Source organism: Sebastes umbrosus, chromosome 18 (assembly GCF_015220745.1).
Source record: "Sebastes umbrosus isolate fSebUmb1 chromosome 18, fSebUmb1.pri, whole genome shotgun sequence".
NCBI lineage: Eukaryota > Metazoa > Chordata > Actinopteri > Perciformes > Sebastidae > Sebastes > Sebastes umbrosus.
In genome coordinates, this window is record NC_051286.1 from 12,742,914 (window position 1) to 12,763,534 (window position 20,621).

The 20,621-nt window shown below is 43.5% G+C and overlaps 1 protein-coding gene across 6 annotated transcripts in view; it reads left to right on the forward strand.

Annotated features, from left to right (window-relative positions):
* Positions 1–20,621, forward strand: part of sash1a (SAM and SH3 domain containing 1a) — a 187,723-nt gene that overhangs the window by 158,343 nt on the left and 8,759 nt on the right. For 4 of the 6 annotated variants that reach the window (XM_037750710.1, XM_037750715.1, XM_037750713.1 and 1 more), the window contains exons 7-17: positions 66–178; positions 1,339–1,437; positions 5,806–5,941; positions 8,079–8,476; positions 10,947–11,021; positions 11,217–11,360; positions 13,638–13,770; positions 14,789–14,958; positions 15,081–15,290; positions 18,075–18,225; positions 19,170–19,298. In XM_037750710.1, coding sequence (XP_037606638.1) covers positions 66–178; positions 1,339–1,437; positions 5,806–5,941; positions 8,079–8,476; positions 10,947–11,021; positions 11,217–11,360; positions 13,638–13,770; positions 14,789–14,958; positions 15,081–15,290; positions 18,075–18,225; positions 19,170–19,298 — 1,758 coding nt within the window. Of the gene's footprint in view, positions 1–65; positions 179–1,338; positions 1,438–5,805; positions 5,942–8,078; positions 9,032–10,946; positions 11,022–11,216; positions 11,361–13,637; positions 13,771–14,788; positions 14,959–15,080; positions 15,291–18,074; positions 18,226–19,169; positions 19,299–20,621 lie in introns of all 6 variants that reach the window. The other 2 variants (XM_037750709.1, XM_037750712.1) reach the window with 2 other exon arrangements.

Genomic DNA, 20,621 nt, shown 5'->3' on the forward strand with positions numbered 1-20,621 from the left:
ATTTTTCTACTTCACTGAATAAATGTTGCTCCGTATTTGACCTCTCTTGCCGTTACACCCTTCAGGAGAAGACATCGGCTATGTGGCCAGTGAGATCACCATGAGCGACGAAGAGCGAATCCAGCTGATGATGATGGTGAAAGAGAAGATGATCACCGTCGAAGAAGCTCTAGCTCGGGTAGGAAGCTCCGCTGACTTCCTGCCTCATGTTGCACCTTTTCTCGCCACCCTCACTCGACTCCTTCCCTTAGTAGTGCCGGTCTGTAGTCTCCCTTCAACCCCCCCAGATCCCCTCACCTCCCCCGGGATTCGTTTCCAGCCTCCCCTCCCTTCTGCTCCGTATTCCCGCTTACTAAAACGACTCACTCTTACTAACACGTACGAGGCCCCCGCATCTTAACCCAGCATTGTCCTCTTTACACACACACAAACTCCAAACTGTTGGTGTTTATCCAGATGTTCAGGAGTCTGGGGATTTTTTGGGTGTGAGCTCTTGGAGTGTGTGTGTGTTGTTCAGTTCATAATGGCGAGGTTGACGGTTCTTAGTAACTCAACAGCTCCATCTGGTGGTTGGGATGCTCTGGTGCATTGTGGTGTTTCTCTCTAGGTGGACATGGTGGATAATTACTTGGCTTTCCTTTAAAATTCCCTTACATTTCTTTTTGAATCAATTTCTGACTTCTTCTTCTTCTTCCTCTTTCTTTATCTTCCCTCCTTCCTTCCTCCCCCCACCCCTCCCCCCTCCTGTAATGCCTTGCTCATGGGTAGCATGACAGTCCAGCAGCTCTCCACAAGGCAGATCGTTACCAGAACTTTGATTTGACACTCAGTAAAGCCAATCAATGATCAGCCTTTTGTGGATACTTGATTTGACTTCTTGTTGTGCTTGGGTGTCTTTATTTAGTGTGTGCCGCTGATCAAAACCATCGTATTGGTTTTTATTATTGTCAGTATAATGATAGATAGTATGTGTCCAGGAATGTAGTGCACTATAACCTTAATAAAATTCAATCAGTTTTATTTATGGTGTAAGATTGATGTCTGCTCAGAAAGGCAGGCATGAATCTTCATGACAAAAAAAAATATCATCCCACACACATAAAAAAAGGAGTATTCACAGGAGTATATAGATATTTTAATATAGATTAATGCTTTTAGTTCACCTTTTATTTTCCCGTACATCACTGGTTGAGTCTTTCTGTTCTGTCTGTATACATGCCCTGTGAATGCACAACTGTCTGTTAGAGTACGGAGAGATGTAGCATGCCGTGGTGAGAGTGGGTGCCCCCCACCCCACCCATGTTCCTCTGCCTCTCTAAACTCTTCTTCTCCACGTAGCTGAAGGAGTATGAGCGCAGCAGACAGTCCAGCAGTTCTGACACTGCAGAGTGGACTGAAGGATCTGCGTCCAATCTAAACCAGTCCTCAAACTGCAACGTAAGTACACCCCCCCCCCCCCACGCCCCATTACCCCCTGACACCCCGACCCCTGACCTCTCCTCTTTTACTCTACCTCTCTATAACACTCTCACCTCGACCACTCTCACCTTAAAAATTTGATTTTCAGCCGAGGAGGTTGTGAAGGAGGACAGCCGTCGTCGTCGTGTGCATGGATGTTGTGTGTTTATTCAGATTTAAACGGCGGCTTGATGACAATCTGCCTCTAGATTTCCCTTTTAAATGTTTTTTAATCTTGGACAGTTTTATATGCCATTGCATAAACCACCTTCACTCAACTTTTATCTTGCCTTCCTCTCCCTTTATCTCCCCTTCTTCTCTCTCTGCTCTTCATTCATTGGCCAAACTACAATATATCCGCCTTTGCACATACATTCCACCATGTCATGTGCATCTTGATACTATGGGTGTTACCTCTGTGAATCTTGGCCCATCGCTTACCTCGCTTTCAGGAATTGGCAGTCGCAATGAGATATATGCAATATGTTGCAAGTTCTGTCATGGACATTTGTAATTATGTCCTCAACAAAGCCAAAATTGGCTGCTGTAGAGACAAGGAAATTGTCTTATGGAATATTTAGGTCAGGTCCGTTTCCTAGCAGAGAGTCGCACATCTACCAGAAAACCCTTTGCAGCGTGAGCTCTTGTTAGCAGTGGATTTGTCAGCTGTGATCCTTGGAGAGGAGGCCTCTAAACCTCCCCGTCGCCTCTGAGCGAGTCGAGACCTTGGGGGGATTCTTTGTGTTGCGGAACTGGAGACAGTCGAGGTTCTGTTGGACGCAGTTTGGTGTTTACTGACAATCTGTCAGTAAATCTCCTCTGTTGTGTGTGCGTGTTTGTACATGTGTTGTTTCCTGTTTTAAATGTAGGTCAGCCCCGATGCAGATTCGCACTAGTCACGGCGGCTTTGTTTTCATTAGTTCTGCGCTGTATGGCATCATATGGGAATAGCAAACAGTCTCACACACTGACCCACTTTCCTTTACAGGAAGCGAGTTTATCCAAACACAAAAATTCCGAGATAATAATTCCCCGCACATGTATATTATTGCTATTTTGAAATGTGCTACTAATTCCCGACTAAACAGCACTGATGTTTTCTAAAACCAGTCTCTTGCATTTGCTCTTATATCCACTTTATGCAGCTGAATGCATTTCACATTATTACTGTTAAGTAAATGGATGTTTGACCCCACGGCCTTCACACAGATTTAGATCCTGCATAGAGTTCCCCATGATTTCTTTTAAGTTGATGAATACGCTTCAGTGAGAGGTGTGCTTGACTTTTACACATTCATAGCTGCCCCCTGTGACTCTTCAACGTCAGTCATATTATGGTATGCATTCATAAACTCAAGAAAATCTACATATCTATCACTTACTGTAAGTAAACTCATGCAAAACTAGTTTTATCGTCAAGGGTCCCTATTAGATTCTTTTTCCGCGCAATGATTGATGATTTCCTTCCGTATGAAAAATAGGTTAATTATGCCATACATAACCTCAGCTTGAGTTCTGGCTGGCTCTTTGATGTGTGAATTGTGCATGAGTTTGCTGATATATCAGTCTGTCAGCCCTCGCGTTACCCTTCCGCTGCCAGCTGCTTACTTCCTGTGGGAAGAAGCTGGATCGATTGGGGGTTTTTTACAGACAAGGGAGAGGATGGACGAGTTACTGAAGGCGTATTGTTTGGAGGGAACACACAGCTCGGCTCTGGAGGCTGTGAACAAATGCAAGAGCTGGAGGCTGAGAGGAAACAAGGGAGGGAAAAAGGAGACTTTGCACTTTACCCCGAGGCCCTGAAAAGGGAGGAGTTCTGTGTCCCGAGTTCCAAAATTGGCCACTTCAGGAAATATCACTGCTCTTCTGGGGCCTCTATTGGTGTCACATACAGCCCCCTCACCCCTCTAATGAATGGAATTAGATCATTGCCAAATTCAAACAGTTTTGCATGTCTGTGTGCGCTCTATATACAGACATGTTAATATACATTTCATGCTTGTAACTGACATGTTTGCAATATATAATCTGTGGCTGCTCTGTGCCTTTCTTTGATGCCGTCTTTCCCCCGGTCTGTCTTCCTCCGGCGATCGGAGCCCACATTCCTGCGCTGGCCATTAGCGATGTGGGGGCCAAGGCAGGGTCAGAGGGGCTCAAACGCTGGGATTGTTCTGCTCGCACAACACGCCTTTTCTCTGCTAGCCGTGCGGCACGGCGCTTCCAAACAGTCTCTCATTCCTCAGAGCTGAAATCCAATAACAGGCTGCGTCTGTCTGTATCTGCCAGCATGTGCACACGGGGCACAGATATTATTTTGGGTCGTGGATGCGTGAGAATGCTGGTCGACACGATATGGATTTGCGGGACCCGCTCTTGCTAAGTTGTTGGATGTTAACGCAGAAAGCGGCGCCCTGCTGTTTTAAATGAGGTGGTAAGTATTCGTAACTGTTTGAAATAGATTGGTGCTGTTGTGATTGTCCTGTTTTTATGGTGCAGGATGACAGGAAGATTTTGCATCATGAGGATGTTGGTTTGTAGTTTTCTAAGTTTAACTGCGTCTCCAAAGTTATGGGAACGAGCCTCGATGTAATTTGTGAAGTGAAACGGCAATTGTGGCGGCGGAATTGTTGCTTTGACCTTGTTTTCGATGGCCGCCTTTCAGCCCTGCTTGATTCATGGCCTCGTGTTTGGCTTTCTTTCTTTATCTCTTCCCCTGTTTATGTGGTCATTTGCATGGATGGTGCTCCTCAGGACTCAGGGTTAGGACTTATATATCATTGTCGCCTCTTTACCATCTCCTAGTCCTTTTCTCTGTCTTTCACACAAGAAGAAGAACAACTCATGTGAGGTAACTAAGGCAGTTGTCCTCCACATAGTTAGTGCACTTCTCAATAATAGTTATTAAGAAGAACCAATCCAACCTTTTGTGATCTCACAGTCTTTCTACCTCCTCTTCTATCAGTCCTCTCTGACACAGACTTCTTATTACATTACATTCTCTGACGCTAACACACTCAAGCATCGTCCAGAGCTAATGGAAAGTTGAAGGAGTCTCCGCTGTAGCCAGAATTGTGTGGTTCAGTTGAGGGATTGTCAGGGAGAACTGGGCCGAGGGACAGTGGAGTTATGGGTTTTCAGAGCCTATTTCTGCGGTTTTGTCAGAGGCCAAATGAATGGCTATACCCTAGTTCTGGTCCGCTGAGCCGGTATGACAGAAGACCTAAAAGTTCATCACGCACCTCTGAAAGTGGAGGCAGGTTTGATAGAATGGACTTTCGCGATGCCACATTGATTTATGTGTTGTCCCCGTTTCCAACTTGGCGACGATGCCTACGGTTTTGTAACACTCCCACGCCTGCAGGAATCAAAATATCTGCTAAGGTGGTTTGGTGCCATCGTGGATTTGCGGTCAATGTCGGATCTGTTTGCTCCAACCAAGCCGCACTCATTACCATCATCCCTACTGTATGTCAGCAGCCTTCTGAGCCAGGCCTGTGGTCAACAACAGCGAGAAAGCGGTTTCTTCCTTGTTAGCTTTAGAGCCTGCAGGAGAAAGACTGCGTTTTATAAGCTGAGCTCTGCAGGCCCCCGCTCTGTCTAGTTCTGTGTATGCGATGCGTGCATGTGTGTCCCTTTTGCAAGCGATGCAGTCAACCCTGACCGTGGAGCTGGCAGCATGTGACAAGAGAGGTGGTGTTGCTGTGGAAACCAGTGGCAAATAGAAACAAATGAAGTTGTTTGAGCCTAATGATGGCCGTTCCTGCCAGACAATCTTTAGGCCAAAGCTCGGCTCATCAGCATCATCATCATCACATGGACACACACATATGCATACAGCTTGGAGAGTGTGTGTGTGCTCTGGTTGGGAGTAGGGTTTGGATGTGTGGGGGTGATGAAAGTGTTTGTGACTTCATTATTCGGTGTCTTTTCCACTCCGCTGCACTGTGCAGAGAGTTTGAATGCAGTGGTCATCAGTGGAGAGGCACCATAACACCAGTTAGACCATTTAATCTTGCACTGATTCATTGTGTCATTCAGTTGTACCAATTTGTTTTTAAATTACTGTTTCATCTGATGCATTATTTCTGTGTTTACTATGAATGTGTCCCTCCAACCCTCCATTTCTCACCTCACTAACTTTGACTCCACCCTAAACAACGCTCCCATCCGTCGCATTACAACAGCGTCTTGAAAATCTCAAAATGTATTTGTCAAAGCTTGTGTATTATTGTCTCTCCTGCTTTTTACTAATGTGTTTTTAAAGGTTTATTTAATTGAGAAGTTTTTGCCCGTCTGTCCCTTTTTATTGTGTCATCCCTCCCTCTTTCTCTCTCTCTCTCCCACTAGTCTCGTGAGCAGTCAGACGATGAGCAATCGGAGGACTCTGTGAAGTTCAAACGGCTTCACAAGCTGGTCAACTCGACACGCCGGGTCAGGAAAAAACTCATCAAGGTGGAGGAGGGCAAGAAGCATGGCTCTGAAGGTTTGTAACCCCGGATTATTTTACGGTTCAACCATAGTTTAAATCTGTCAACATTTGTTTATATCAGGCAGTTAATGTAGTATTTCCAGGTCACATTAAGGTCTCTGTTTGAGGCATCATGCTTCAACTGAATATACAGACGTAGGCAAAGTTGTTGGTACCCTTCCGTTAAAGAGAGAAAAACCCACAATGGTCACTGAAATAACTTGAAACTGACAAAAGTAATAATAAATAAAAATTTACTGAAAATTAACTAATGAAAATCAGACATTGTTTTTGAATTGTGGTTCAACAGAATCATTTAAAAAAACAAACTAATGTAACTGACCTGGACAAAAAATGATGGTACCCCTAGAAAAGATGTAAAATAATGTGACCATAGGGACATATTAAACTAAGGTGTGTCCTGTAAATAGCATCACAGGTATCTTCAAACTTGTAATCAGTCAGTCTGCCTATTTAAAGGGTGAAAAGTAGTCACTGTGCTGTTTGGTATCATGGTGTGTACCACACTGAACATGGACCACAGAAAGCTAAGGAGAGAGTTGTCTCAGGAGATCAGAAAGAACATTATAGACCTTCATGTTAAAGGTAAAGGCTATAAGACCATTTCCAAGCAGCTTGATGTTCCTGTGACTACAGCTGCACATATTATTCAGAAGTTTAAGGTCCATGGGACTGTAGCCAACCTCCCTGGACGTGGCCGCAAGGGGAAAATTGATGACAAATTGAAGAAACAGATAATACGAATGGTAACCAAAGAGCCCAGAACAACTTCCAAAGAGATTAGAGGTGAACTCCAAGGTCAAAGTACATCAGTGTCAGATCGCACCATCCGTCACTGTTTGAGCCAAAGTGGACTTAATGGAAGACGACCGAGGAGGACACCAAATCATAAAAAAGCGAGACTGGAATTTTCCAAAATGCATATTGACAAGCCACAAAGCTTCTGGGAGAATGTCCTTTGGACAGATGAGACAAAACTGGAGCTTTTTGGCAAGTCACATCAGCTCTATGTTCACAGACGCAAAAATGAAGCATCCAAAGAAAAGAACACTGTACCTAATGTGAAACATGGAGGAGGCTCGGTTATGTTATGGGGCTGCTTTGTTGCATCTGGCACAGGGTGTCTTGAATCTGTGCAGGGTGCAATGAAATCTCAAGACTATTAAGGCATTCTGGAGTGAAATGTGCTGCCCAGTGTCAGAAAGCTTGGTCTCAGTTGCAGGTCATGGGTCCTCAAACAGGATAATGACCCAAAACACAGCTAAAAACACCCAAGAATGGCTAAGAACAAAACATTGGACTATTCTGAAGTGGCCTTCTATGAGCCCTGATCTAAATCCTATTGAACATCTGTGGAAGGAGCTGAAACATGCAGTTTGGAGAAGGCACCCTTCAAACCTGAGACAGCTGGAGCAGTTTGCTCACGAGGAGTGGGCCAACATACCTGTCGACAGGTGCAGAAGTCTCATTGAGAGTTACAGAAATCACTTGATTGCAGTGATTGCCTCAAAAGGTTGTGCAACAAAATATTAAGTTAAGGGTACCATCATTTTTGTCTAGGCCAGTTTCATTAGTTTGTTTTTTTAAATGATTCTGCTGAACCATAATTCAAAAACAATATCTGATTTTCATTAGTTAATTTTCAGTGAATTTTTATTTATTATTACTTTTGTCAGTTTCAAGTTATTTCAGTGACCATTGTTGGTTTTTCTTTCTTTAGCGGAAGGGTACCAACGATTTTGCCTACGTCTGTACATTTAAACTCTGCTTGCGTTGCTTGTGAAAAATTGCATGTTAAAAATCTGTTTTGAGCACTAAAATGAGCTGTCTGTCCTCACTAAAAATGAAGTTAAAGTTAAGTCGTAGTAATATTTGGGTTTCCAACTAAGGGTTATTTGAAATTAATGACTTGTGGGTTAAAGAGTAGGATTTATTTTTTATGCCAACGTATTACATTCTCATCTGTCATGGGTTTTGCCTAATGCTCAGACGTTAAGAATGTGTTTTGAAATTTTTGCTGGCGAGCAGTGGTTTGGAAAAACCACAGATGGGTCATGGGACTACTCAGAATCTGATGTCTAAATCCTCCCGAGTAACAAACTATCTAAGGTTTCTGTCTTCTTCTTTTTAGATTTTCTGAGTCTGGGGTCACCTCCCACCTGTGAGGACAACACAGCTCTGTATACGGGGGTCATAAAGAGGCCCCCTTTGCCCCAGGATCTCACCCAGGATCAACTCTCTCTGGATGGAGACACAGACAGTCTGACCAACTCCCCGTCCTCCAGCAGCCTGGACACCTGGTCCGGACACAAGCTGGTCAAAACCTTCAATAAATCGTCCAGTACCCACGGCCTCATCCGGCCCCCCAGGAGAACCCCGGTTGGCTCCGGAGGCTCCAACTCCGGCGTGGGCGGTAGTGGCTCTTCCTTCTCGGAGCTGGATGGCTGCGGATTGGACGACGAAGGAAAGCTGTCGCGCTCCACGACTGACAGCGAGATGCGGAAGGCCCTGAGCTCCATCTCCCATGGGGTAAGTAACAACGAGGCTCTCTACGCCTATTATGGCCTCACCAAACCCCGCCCTAAACCCCACTCCCAGTCCCGCCTCCTGATCTCCCTGGATGACGGCCCACAAGGCAGCCCCAAACCCCAACCTGCCAACCGGCACCACGGCAGCTGGACGCACCGGAAACCTGATCCCAACTACGCTTACTCCACCAAGCACCTCCTCTACCAACGCTCGCGCAACGCCAAGACCCCCATCTCCCCTCTGTCTGTCACCCCCTCCTCCCCTGCACGCTGTGATGTAGCCAAATCAAAAGGTTTTGGAAGCGGGGGAGGCGGCTGGGTGTTCCCGACTCGCAGGCTGCGTGGTCGAACGGCAGTCAGCGAGCTGAACATCACCTATGTGGTGGAGCGGAGCCTGTACGGCCACCTCAACTGGGCCCAGCTGGTCCGCCCAGTTACCCTCAGCCGCGCTGAGCGCCGCTGTCTCTTGGAGGAGGACCGTGAGGCAGACAGGAAGTGGGCGGCCAGTGTGGACCGCTGCACCAAGCGTGTGCTCTTGCGCATCCAGCAGAAGTCTGTGAGTTCAGACCGTGAGGTTTCAATCGACCGCCTCGTGTGAGCAGGACCTCGGTGCTTCAAAGTTGCAGAATAGCTCGGAGGTTACAGGGGAAGATACTGCAACACACACGCAACACACACACGCCAGGTCAAATGACTTCACCTTATCCATTTAAGCATCGCAGCTTTGCTCATGTATAGAAAACGGCCGGGGGCTTGTGTATCTATCACAGACTTAACTGCCCCAAGAGGAATGTCATCTTCTATGACCTTTAAGTGAATGCCTTTGGCTTTCAACCTTTTTTTTTTTTTTATTATTTCAGAATATGAAATGATTGTGGAATGTGCAGTGGCCCACTAGGGAGGTTAAGTTGCAGCAGAGGTTTTTATAAGTGCCTTTTTATAAATGTCAGATCCCTGAAGAACACTGGCACAGTCACACTGATCCCTGTGGGCAGAAGAGATGTTGTACAAGCTTGAAGCTGCTCATCCTTAGAACTGCACAGCACATAGCCTCAGAGATGTTTTCAATAAATGGCCTTATTAAGTGACTGAATAGTCTTTATGCTTATCAACTAACAAGGCTGAGTATAGCAACACATGTATAAATACAGAAGTAGCGACACATACTCTAGGTGGTGACATAGAGGAGCTATCCTGCAGCTTTGAGGGTACCTGGATCCTATCGTGTTCTAGTGAAATCACCGGAGGTCGTTCTCATCCAAAATCTCTCCAAAAAAAAAAATCCACTTTTTTATGTTGTTGGCTTTTCGTGTTCTTTTTTGGCCCGTGCCTCTATGGTTGCAGATGTTTTTTTTTTCTTTAGTTGTTTTTTCCTTTCCTATAATTATCTTTGAGAGACGTTATTTTTTTTTTTTCTGGGTGCATGTCCATTCCATCGAGCATCGCCATCGCCATCACATTCAGAGTTCTTTTTGGACGTCTCTTCAAACATGTTTGTGCTTTTCCTTGGGAAGTTGTGATGTGGACTGCAGCTGTGGACATCTAATATGCAAACAAACAATTTTTGCTGAACGTGAAAATGCCTTCTCACACGGAGGATCTTCGTCCAGGGTTGGTGGGAGTTTAGTCGTAGGAGTAATGGCTTTTTGAAGCAAAGGAGAAATGCCATCAAGTGCTGCACTTGAAACAAGTTTTTTGGCACATGTGCATGTCTGTGTCTACATGTCTGTGTGTGACCTACTGCAGAGCTTAGGGAGGATTCAAAAAAGGAAAACCAGCTCAGTGATAAGATCCCGGATCTCTTTTTTCCTCTCATGTCACAGTTCCCCTTTGTGTCTACCCCTTATCTTGCTGTTTGACCTCTAAAGTCATCCTGTCCTCTCAGCAGAAACAATTTACTCCCCCTAAAAATGTTTCTGATGAGAATAACATATTCTAAGCAACCTACATGTTGTGCATGTTTGCATACTAAGCCCCCCGTTCTGCATTTCTCATAATTAACCACAAGATGTTTTGCATCAGGCTGAAATGCAATGTAAAAGTGCAGTTGTGTTTTATAGCTCGGCCACATCAAGAAAGGTTTAATTGCATCCAATGTTTTCTCCAGGGATTCAAGCATTTAAAGCATAATACGAGCAACTTTGCTGGAGCCGACTGCGCGCTCTTCACGGTCAATATAACAGCTCATTTGCCGAGGACCGTGCAGTAATTTGCAATTTTACAGAGCAGCTCATATAACAGTTTGTGTTACATCATGTCTGTTGGCTGTCCACAGGTCCCATATGACATCATGCCCCCGCATATATACAAACCATATACCCCATGTGCATTAATCAGAGTGCTGCCTGTGTTGTGTCAAGCATGAATCACTGTGCGTTGACCCCTCAGTGGGTGTGGGATGGGGAGTTCCTGTAACATGACCTTTTGAATGTGACTCATGTGATTGTGTTTTGGCTCCCCCCCCCTTACAGAGAACGTGCAGCTTTGGAGGCTTTGACCTGTCTAACCGTTCGCTCCATGTGGTCAACGCGGGCTCCGATCCCAACGTGAGTAGTGGCAGCTTGTGAAATTAGAAGAGGCTGCGAGGTCTGGTGTCACGCTAAATCACCTTTTCTTTCCCGTTTTTCTCCTTTTGTTTTTGTGATCTCCCTGCCCTTTGTCCTCTTCCTGTTTCTCTCTTTCTCTTCTCTCTGTCATCTCCTTCCTCTCTGGCCATCCTTTTTCCTTTCTTTTAATCACAGAGTAAAGAGCAGGAGGCCATATACAGAGAAGTGGTCAAATCCCCCACCACGTCTCGGATCTCACTGGGCAAGAAGGTCAAGTCGGTGAAGGAGACGATGAGGAAACGCATGTCGAAGAAGTACAGCAGCTCCTTGTCTGAGCAGGTTAGACAAAAAAACACACATGGATGCAATTTTGAATTGTAGAAAGTTCAGATTGCATTAAATTCTGTAAGTTTGCCTTGTTTTTAGGGCAAATAAGGTATGTATAAACATATTCAAACCGTGCCTTTATTTCAAATGGAGCAGCTAAAACACAAACAGTCCCATAAAAACCACACATTTTGTATTTCGTCCATTAAACAGTGAGCCAAGCGCAACTGTAAAGGAATAAAAGCTCCCCATGTTCTGCAAACATTTAGAGGATGTTTTGCAGTGTAAGCCACATATTCTGTCCACAGGCTGTGAGTGGGTGGGAGTATTTGTGTTAGTTACAGAATAAACATGGAGCGCTAAATCACACACACACTTTTGGACGTCTCTGTGCTGTGCTCTCCCTGGGCCCAGTGTGTAGGGCGGAGTGTGTGTGTGTGCGCGCTTCATGCTGAGCTCATGGAGTGATGCAAGTCTCCCCGAGGCGAGCTCTGAGGAAATGGAGACTTGACGTGTGAGAGAAGTAGAATGGCCCTCTCATCTGCACTGGCCTCATTTTTCTGGGCATCCTGTGGCTTTTACTAGTGGCCCGTCCAGCCCCTCCAGTTTGATGTCGCCCTGCAGAAGGGGTCATTAATGCACAGCTGAACATCTGTCAGTCACAGTGGTCTCAACACTGTGTCCCACATATCCTGGCATGAGTCATGGAGCCATTGGTTGGGACAGAGCAAAGAAAAATTAATTGCCATGTGACAATGTCTCAACCGTGGTCATTTTATAGACCACAATGCCACCTAGTGGATAAATCAAACACAGTACAGTGGATGTCAGTGTAGCATGTTGCTGTATGTATTCATCAAAAGAGATCTAAAAAGATTTTAATAAATTCAAAAGGTTAAACGAAAGTGTTTTAAGTGAGTAAAAAAAGGGTCTTCTTTGTGATTTCCTTCCTATTTAGGGTTAAAAGAAAATCTTTAGACTTTTTAAATTTCATTTTTATTTTTGCAGGACAGTGTGAAAACACAGCCGAATTTAGAAGATACAAAAAAAATTAACAGATTGTAGCTGTAGAGTGATATTAAACCTAGAAAACATTCAACTTGATTAAAAAAACCCACAACAAATCACTGGAAAGCCCCGGATGTCCTCTTTACAATACACCAGGGGTTGATAGAGTAGGTCAAAAGAGTACAAGGAGATGCATGTGGACAAAATGTCCACTACATAGGACACATGTTAAGGGGTTGGGTCTCATTATACTTCTACTCCACTACATCTCAGAGACAAATACTGTACTTTTTACTCCACTACATGTATTGTATAACTTTAGTTACTTTGCAGATGCAGATTAATAATACTAAATATTATCAATAAATAAATTATAATGTATTAAATTGGATAAATATAGGACTTCATTGTTCCCTTGGTGAAATTCACAAGCTATAGTACAAGTAGTATAATAAAAAAAATAAGCTCCACCTTTAGTAGCTTCAGCATTAAAGCAATGCACATTTTAATGCATCAATAATGTTAATTCAATAATATAATATATATTATACTGAAATCATCCATTCTGCATAATGAGTACTTTTTGTTACTTTAAGTATATTTTGATGTTCATACTTTTGTACTTTTACTATAAAATTTTGAATGCAGAGCTTTTACTTTTACTTACTGAGTACTTCTTCCACCACTGACAATAATACAATGCAAGTAAAAAAAACCTCTTTAAAAGGTCCACAATTAAATGATATCATTACTTCCATAATTTGATGTGATTCCTGTTGAAATAAGTTGTTCAAACAGGTTATTAGACAGTGAGGGATCTAGTTTATGGCTGAAAGGACATGCAGAAAAGAACAGCTGGTTATTTAGTATGATTTTATTGGTTGGTTTGTTGCTGCTTGAGTTCACTTAAGAAGTTTGAGCGCCTATTTTATGAGGTCTTTAAACGACAAAAAGATCTTTCCTAATTAACATCAGAAACTTTAAGAAGTTAAATCTTGCAGAGTTTGTACATTTTTCACAGTTTTTGGTTAATATTCACAATCTCAATTATGTACATATAAATACTGACAACCACTCTAACTCCCCCCTTCTTTTTCCAACCCTCTCCTCCCATCATCTCCATCCTTTCTTCTTTCTTTCCATCTTATGTCAACCTCTTAACCACCCTTTCTCATCTCTCACATCCAATCATCTCTTAACTGCACAACATTTCCTTTGTATCTTCCTCCCCATCTCCTGTCATTACCCATCTGTATCTCCTGCTCACTTTCTGTCTTTCAGTCGAGTCCGGATGGAGCTCCTGGCTCCCCTCAGTCCCCTCAGCCCGACACCGACTCTCTGGAGAAGCCCAAGCTGAAGGCCGGAGGCTCCGTGGAAAGTCTGCGTAGCTCACTCAGCGGACAGAGTTCAATGAGTAAGATCCAAGCACCTGCTTTTTAAGACTGATGTTTTTAAATGGGTTTTAGATAGCATATAAGTACCTTTTTGACACCGTGATTAAGATAAATATTGTTCTTTGCTTCCACAAAAATTAATTCAGCATCTTTTAAATCAAATCTTAAATCAAATCAAGTCCTCCGTTGTTTCAAACCCCTTTTTCTTGGTGCTATTTTACATTTTTGCCACATAATTAAGGTTATAGTACAGTCATGGAGTTCTAGGATGTCAGTACATTTTATTTCTCATGTAAAAATTGTAAGTTGTAATTTAGTGTATAGCTTAAATTGACTGCCTGTTTTGAGCCATGTTTAACACTAGATGGTGCTTGTGGCATTTGCTGCTTTCTGCTGTACTGTATATTTCAATTCTGCATACAGATTGCATTACATGTATACCAATTATGATTTTTGTGGAGTGACGGCCATGAAGAGGAATTCTCTGTCTCGATCGCACCCAGTCCCACCAGCTGACTCACGTGTTGTGATCTCAGAGAGTTTTCAAAGTGACCTCTCAGGTCTTCTTATCTAATTACAACTTCTGATTACTTCAACCTGTTGTTTCCGTCACGTCTTTGCGGATAAAATACCCTCCGTCTCAACCTCAGGGTGAATTAAAGACTTGGCTGACTTAGTCATTCGGAGCAGTAGAACATGCACAATAACACGCAGGCAAACATGCGGTAACTATTAGGTAGGAAGTCCTGCCTCCCAGATTCCCACATGTTGACATGATTTCCAGCAGCCTTCCCTCAGATACAGAGAGAAATATGCAGCAAGTACTCTCCCAGGATCTGTAATACAAGTGTTTGAGACTTTAAGCTGAAGTTCTCACACAGACACTGCAGCAAAAAATAAAAGGTTGTTGAAATAAAATCAAAATAGTTTACCTACGACTTCACATCTAGTTACTTCATACATCCATCTTATTATTACATTGACCAGGGAGTTATTTGTTTAGCTTATATAAATCTACATGTGTGTGTTTGTGTCCAGGTGGTCAGACAGTGAGCACCACCGACTCGTCAGCCAGTAACAGAGAAAGCGTGAAGTCAGAGGATGGCGATGACGAAGAGCCGCCTTATAGAGGGCCGTTCTGTGGCCGCGCCCGAGTCCACACAGACTTCACCCCCAGCCCCTACGACTCCGACTCCCTCAAACTCAAGGTAAGATACACCCGTTTACTTTAACGGTTCAGTTTTTCCCAAGCTAGTCTCAATATTCTTCAACAGTGTCAAATATAATTGCAAAAAGTTCATTCTGAATTCTCGTCCTTGTGATCCTCCAGCGCGGTGATGTGATCGACATCATCAGTAAGCCGCCCATGGGGACGTGGATGGGCCTGCTGAACAACAAAGTGGGCACCTTTAAGTTCATCTACGTGGACGTGTTGATCGAGGAAGAGGAGAAGCCCAAGAGGCCCGTGAGGAGGAGGAGAAAGGGCCGACCACCCAAACCCACATCAGTGGAGGACCTGCTGGAGCGCATCAACCTCAAGGTACAGTATTGACGGGCATTTAATATGTTTCCAGTGGTCGTAAAGTTTGATTTTGTTCATTGTGTAATAAACTTGACAACAGGGAATTGTCCAACCTGAGAAATCCCAACCATCTGGCACCTAAATAGGAGAAAACAAATCTTAAGAAGTAAATGTTTTAGCTAAATATCTTCCAAACACATTTGCAGACAAGCAGAGATAAATATAGCGCAGGCAATTACAGGCTGCACAGCTTAGGATGTTTGATCTGACGCCGATGCATAAACATTAACACCCACATTCTCACGGCCACGCCCCGACAAACAACCCTCATCTCTCATCAGAACCTCCACAACGCCGTGAGCTTGGTATCCTCTCCTCCCACTCAGGCAGCCAGCAGGCCTCACTGCCCCCCGAACAGAGAAAAAGACTTTGCGGGTTGTGTGTTTTATCTCTGGCCAGCCTAATGGCCGAGTCACAGATTAGAGAGCCAGGGTGCATTATTAATGTTACAGCACAGCAGGCTTCCTACAGTGAGCTGGGGAGTCTGGGTGTTACAAGTGCATCATCAGAGCGCTCAGTCTCCACCAGAAATAACACGTATACAACATTTTAAAGTTTCTAGTTTGCAGCCAATCTACCAGGCATTTTAACTACTGTTTTCCTTGATTTGTGCTCCAGTCACACATTTCCTTATTCAAGATAAATTATCTTTTCAAGCACCATTTGCATTCAAGTATTCAACTTGTTTCGACATACAGTAAGCAGTCTTTACCTTTCTTAGTTAGATATTAGTTTTTTAAAAGTTTATAAAATGGATTGCATGGTTGCGACACACCGGTCCAAACATCTGGTCAAGATAAGACTAAATGGCTTTGCTTATTTCACAAACAAGACCAATCATAAACGTCACAGCAAATACATTTAAAGGGATAGTTCGGGTGTTTTGAAGTGGGGTTGCATGAGGTACTTATCAATAGAAGGTGTATTATTTACAGTTGATGATGGTCGGCACACCTTCAGCTTGGAGAAACCGACAGGAGCACCGTCACCGGAGAAAAGCAATACAGTGCTGTGGACGGGGGCCGGCAGAAAAACATATTTTAGCCACCTTAAAAGAAAGGCTCACCTAAAAAAAAAAAAAAAGATACCCGTAAGTGTACGCTATATTTAGAATACTTTCCAACAGCGAGCCTTTCTTTTAGGTGGCTAAATTACGTTTTGCTGCTGCCCCTGTCCACAGTACTGTGCTGCTTTGCTCCCCATAAATAATGCAGTAAAAGCCTTTATCTTGATTTTCTGAAGCTTCATTGCTTAAATCAAGTCTTTTTTTGTTTACTAGATAGGCTCAAGGAGTCATTTTGTGTTAACCCATTGTCAATGTGTTTGATGGCAATAGCAAAATTCTCTAGATGACACAATATTTCACTTGTTTGTAGAGGGCGTTTTTCTTTTAAAGTGAAATGTAAAAAGTTTTACTGCTTAAGAGTGCCACAGTTTTCTCAGGTTTGCATCTTTTCCATGTTCACAAAACAAACTGACTGAGCTCCTCGTAAGGGATAATGTGCAACAAGCCTGTCATTTTTGCGAAATAATCCCTGACGGGGTGATGCAGGACCCCCGACGCAAGGCGGATTTGACACACAAATGGTCCTCCAGAGTCCGAAATCAGAACTGTGTCCATGGCAACGGCCTGTTATACATAGCACAACAGTCTGCTTTAAAGAAACAACAGATCGTAAAATGCCGTGATTGGCCAATCAGTGAAAATATTGTTTGTGTGTACTTTTGGAAATGCTAAGTAACATTTAGTTAAACTGGCAAGCCAACATTTGGAACACACATCAGCAGTGAGGAGTGTCTGTAACCATACAGTCTGCACACCACTGTATCTTTTTGCGCCAGATGACTTCTCTGCCAAATCATCGTTGGATTTTGGAACGCGTTTAAGTTTTGGACAGGCCAAAAGATAGTGTTGATGAGAGGATCCGGCTGGCGGTGTTTGTGTTAGTTGGTGGTCCTTTTGTTTAGTCCTGCATCTTCCAGTAGAAATAGAGCAGGGACACGCAGTTCTTTGTGTGGACTCCACCATTGTAATTGATGGTCTCGCTGGTGACACACAGTCTATGTATTCGTCCAACAAAGTGTGGATGGAGCCCAGCAATATTCAAAGTGGAAGGAGTGTCAGCTGACTCACACTCACAAGGGCGTATCTCAGATAACACGGTGGTTGGGGTGACTGCTATGTTGTGCTCGTTTGTGTTATTGTGTAAAACGTCTGTGGTCTAGGAGAACTTTGATGTACTCGTCTCCACCTTCGGTTCTTCTTTGTTACCACATCACGTTAACGGGTCTCCCTTTCGAGTCCCGTTTGCCATCTTGGTCATAGCTAGAACAGCTGTTGCTTGATTGGTGCAGTTAACTCGCTAATGTTGCTACAGCTCATTTTTACATGCCTGTCGACAGGACGGGGTTTGTGCCAAATTATTGCGGGTTGACAGTTGAGGCAGCCATAAGTGAATTAGCCACGGCTTAAAGCGATTACATGCCATCTAAAAATCCAAATAGCAGTTTAGATTTGGCTGAGTAGTTATTTAAAAATACAGTGTGGATGGGGAATTATGAGCAGATGACAAGTGTGTACCCGACTCTTGTTCTCTTGTTTGTGTTTTATGTTTCGAGTCCAAAAGTGTTTGTCACTGGTCCCATGACTCAGATCCAAAGTGTATTTTTCTTTTGGTCTAGAGTGTATTTTTCTCCTCAAAAGAAACTTTAAACTCAGACATCATTTTTTCTGCCATGCAGGAGCACATGCCCACTTTCCTGTTCAACGGCTACGAGGACCTGGACACGTTCAAGTTGCTGGAAGAGGAGGACCTGGATGAGCTGAACATCAGAGATCCTCAGCACAGAGCCGTGCTGCTCACCGCCGTAGAGCTGCTGCAGGAGTACGACAGTAAGTAGAAAAAAGAGTGAGAACGCACTCGAGTGATAATTCAAACTCACTAACACTCCTTGGCTGTATAAAAGATGTATCAAATCTGTATTTTGATGAGAGTTTTTACTGTGAATTATCTCCAAAATCGACTACCTTTCCCTGGAAAAGTATTTGCAGGAACCCGTAAATGTGTCCCTGTGCACCTGTGTCTGAATATTAGACTATCATATGTACTTAAACAAGTTGCCATCTCCAAGCATGCAGCATGTACATGCCTGGAATTGTCATTACTAAGTACCAAAGTGCCGCCTTGAAATGTCATTATTACTGTATGGCAATATAAGTGGATCAGCTGCATAACTTTTCTTTCTAAAATTCAGCATACAAATGTGTGCCAATCATTTTGGAATAAAGGCCTTCACACACCGACATCATTTTTTCGTGCTATTGCACCGCGAATAAAGGCATCAACCAATCAAGTTGTGCAGAACGGGTTAAGTTGCGCCTTTATTTATGAAACAACAACACAGAGGCTTTGTAGTCCGAACCACTACGGCAAACTGCACTACTCCTTTCAACCTTGACAAAGGCAGCGCAGACCAGATCCACTCTTTCCGTTCTCTCCTTTCACAATAAAAGCCCTAGATATATAATATTTACAGGCGAGTATTTTGCATTTCCGTGTTGTTTATTCGTCACGCGGGAGGGCCTTAAACTTCAAATACAACTTAATTCATGGTGACAAATGTCTGGGAAAATAGTGATATATTCATAAGAAGCGATCACTTTTTAAATTGGGTACCTCCTTGGCTTTCGGGTTGAGATGTCGACTAAGAGCTGGCACTCTTCACTGTCGCTATCTAAAGGCGTAAAATGCCCCTAAAAATCATTTTTAAATCATGGAAAAACATTCAACCCTAATTTTGACGGCGTTGCTATTCTCTGTGTCTTTGTATTTCCAGGCAGCAGTGATCCAGAGCGCAGCGGCCTGTCTGGATCCCAGGAGAAGCTGCTGTCAGAGGGTCCGTGTCTGGTGGGAGACTCCCCGCGAGACTCCGGCTGCTACGAGAGCAATGAGAACCTGGAGAACGGTAATGATAGCTTCGTAGTCTAGACCACCAAGATCCAAGGCTAGTCCTCCTTCGCCCCTTTTTTCCTCTGTGGGTTTCCCGCCTCTGCTCCATCTCTCGCCATGCTTCTGCAACACCTCGTCCCATCTCACTCCTCTGGACCAACGCCTGCCAATCAAACCTCACCTTTTCCTCTCTAGTACGGGCGCTCTAGAGAACCACTTATCACCTCATACCCTATAAACTTTAACTATCCTTTCACGCCACTTTCTTCACCGCTCTTTCCATCTTATAGGCATTCTGTGTCATCAGTGCCAAAGTCCAATTGTAACAGAGAGGGAGCCAGGTCCAAGACCACAAAGCCTAGTCCAGCCCACAGTGCTGGGAGCTCAGAGGGAGAGATCCTCCTCGATGCACAAAACTGTTGTGATGAGAACAAACTCACTGCCCAGTCTGGGACTCAGGTTTCCAGCTCTTCCACCTGTGGATTCAAGGCTGGTAAAAGGATACCAGGAGGTTGATTATGGGCTCACAGAGTATTTCTGTTAAGTGTTATTTTAATATAGAAAAAGAGCTTGCAGAGTAGCATGTCAGTAAATGTTTCTTTGCAGTGGTGATTCTTTAGGCTGATAAGGTTTATTTTAAAATGTTCTAGTCGGGTAACAGATCACAGCTGCCATTTAAATCTTCGCTATTTCAATGTGTCACTTTCCTTGTGTCTACAGTGACCATATTGCACAAACAATCATACAGTATGTGCCTAAAAAAAGAAAATATTTTTAAATAGTAGTTCATAGATTGTAAGAGAGTTCATTGTGAGATTTATTTTTTATTTTTTAATCTTCTCTATCCTTCGTTTGCTTTCTTTCTTCCACACACAACCTGCTTTTTTAACAGCTCCACAACTCCTAAATCACTGCTTTGTCAAACCTTTCTTTCTATATCTGTTGGGTTCCAGTGTAACTACTGGGTTTCCTCGTTTATGTGTGTACTGTATGTGTCATTCAGGTTTCTATCTGCCACAGTGGAGATTTTTAGTTGTGGAATAAAAGCCACTTCTTTAAAAAAAAAAAAAAAAAAAAGACTGATGCTGCTTGCTTGTTTTTAATGTTTCGCCTCTTTTTTCTGTCTGTTTTTCCTTCCATGCCTGTTCACAAATCAGCCGCATAACATTTAGTAAACATTTTGCATTTCTTCTTGCAGTTTCAGGGCTCCACAGTTCTCTCACCTGTACAAACTCATAAAATCATCATTATTTATTAGTCTAGAGAATTGTCAAAGGAAAATGTTGGATTTAAATGATAGGAGGTAATTAAAAATGTCTTTCAAACTTTCTCCTTTTGG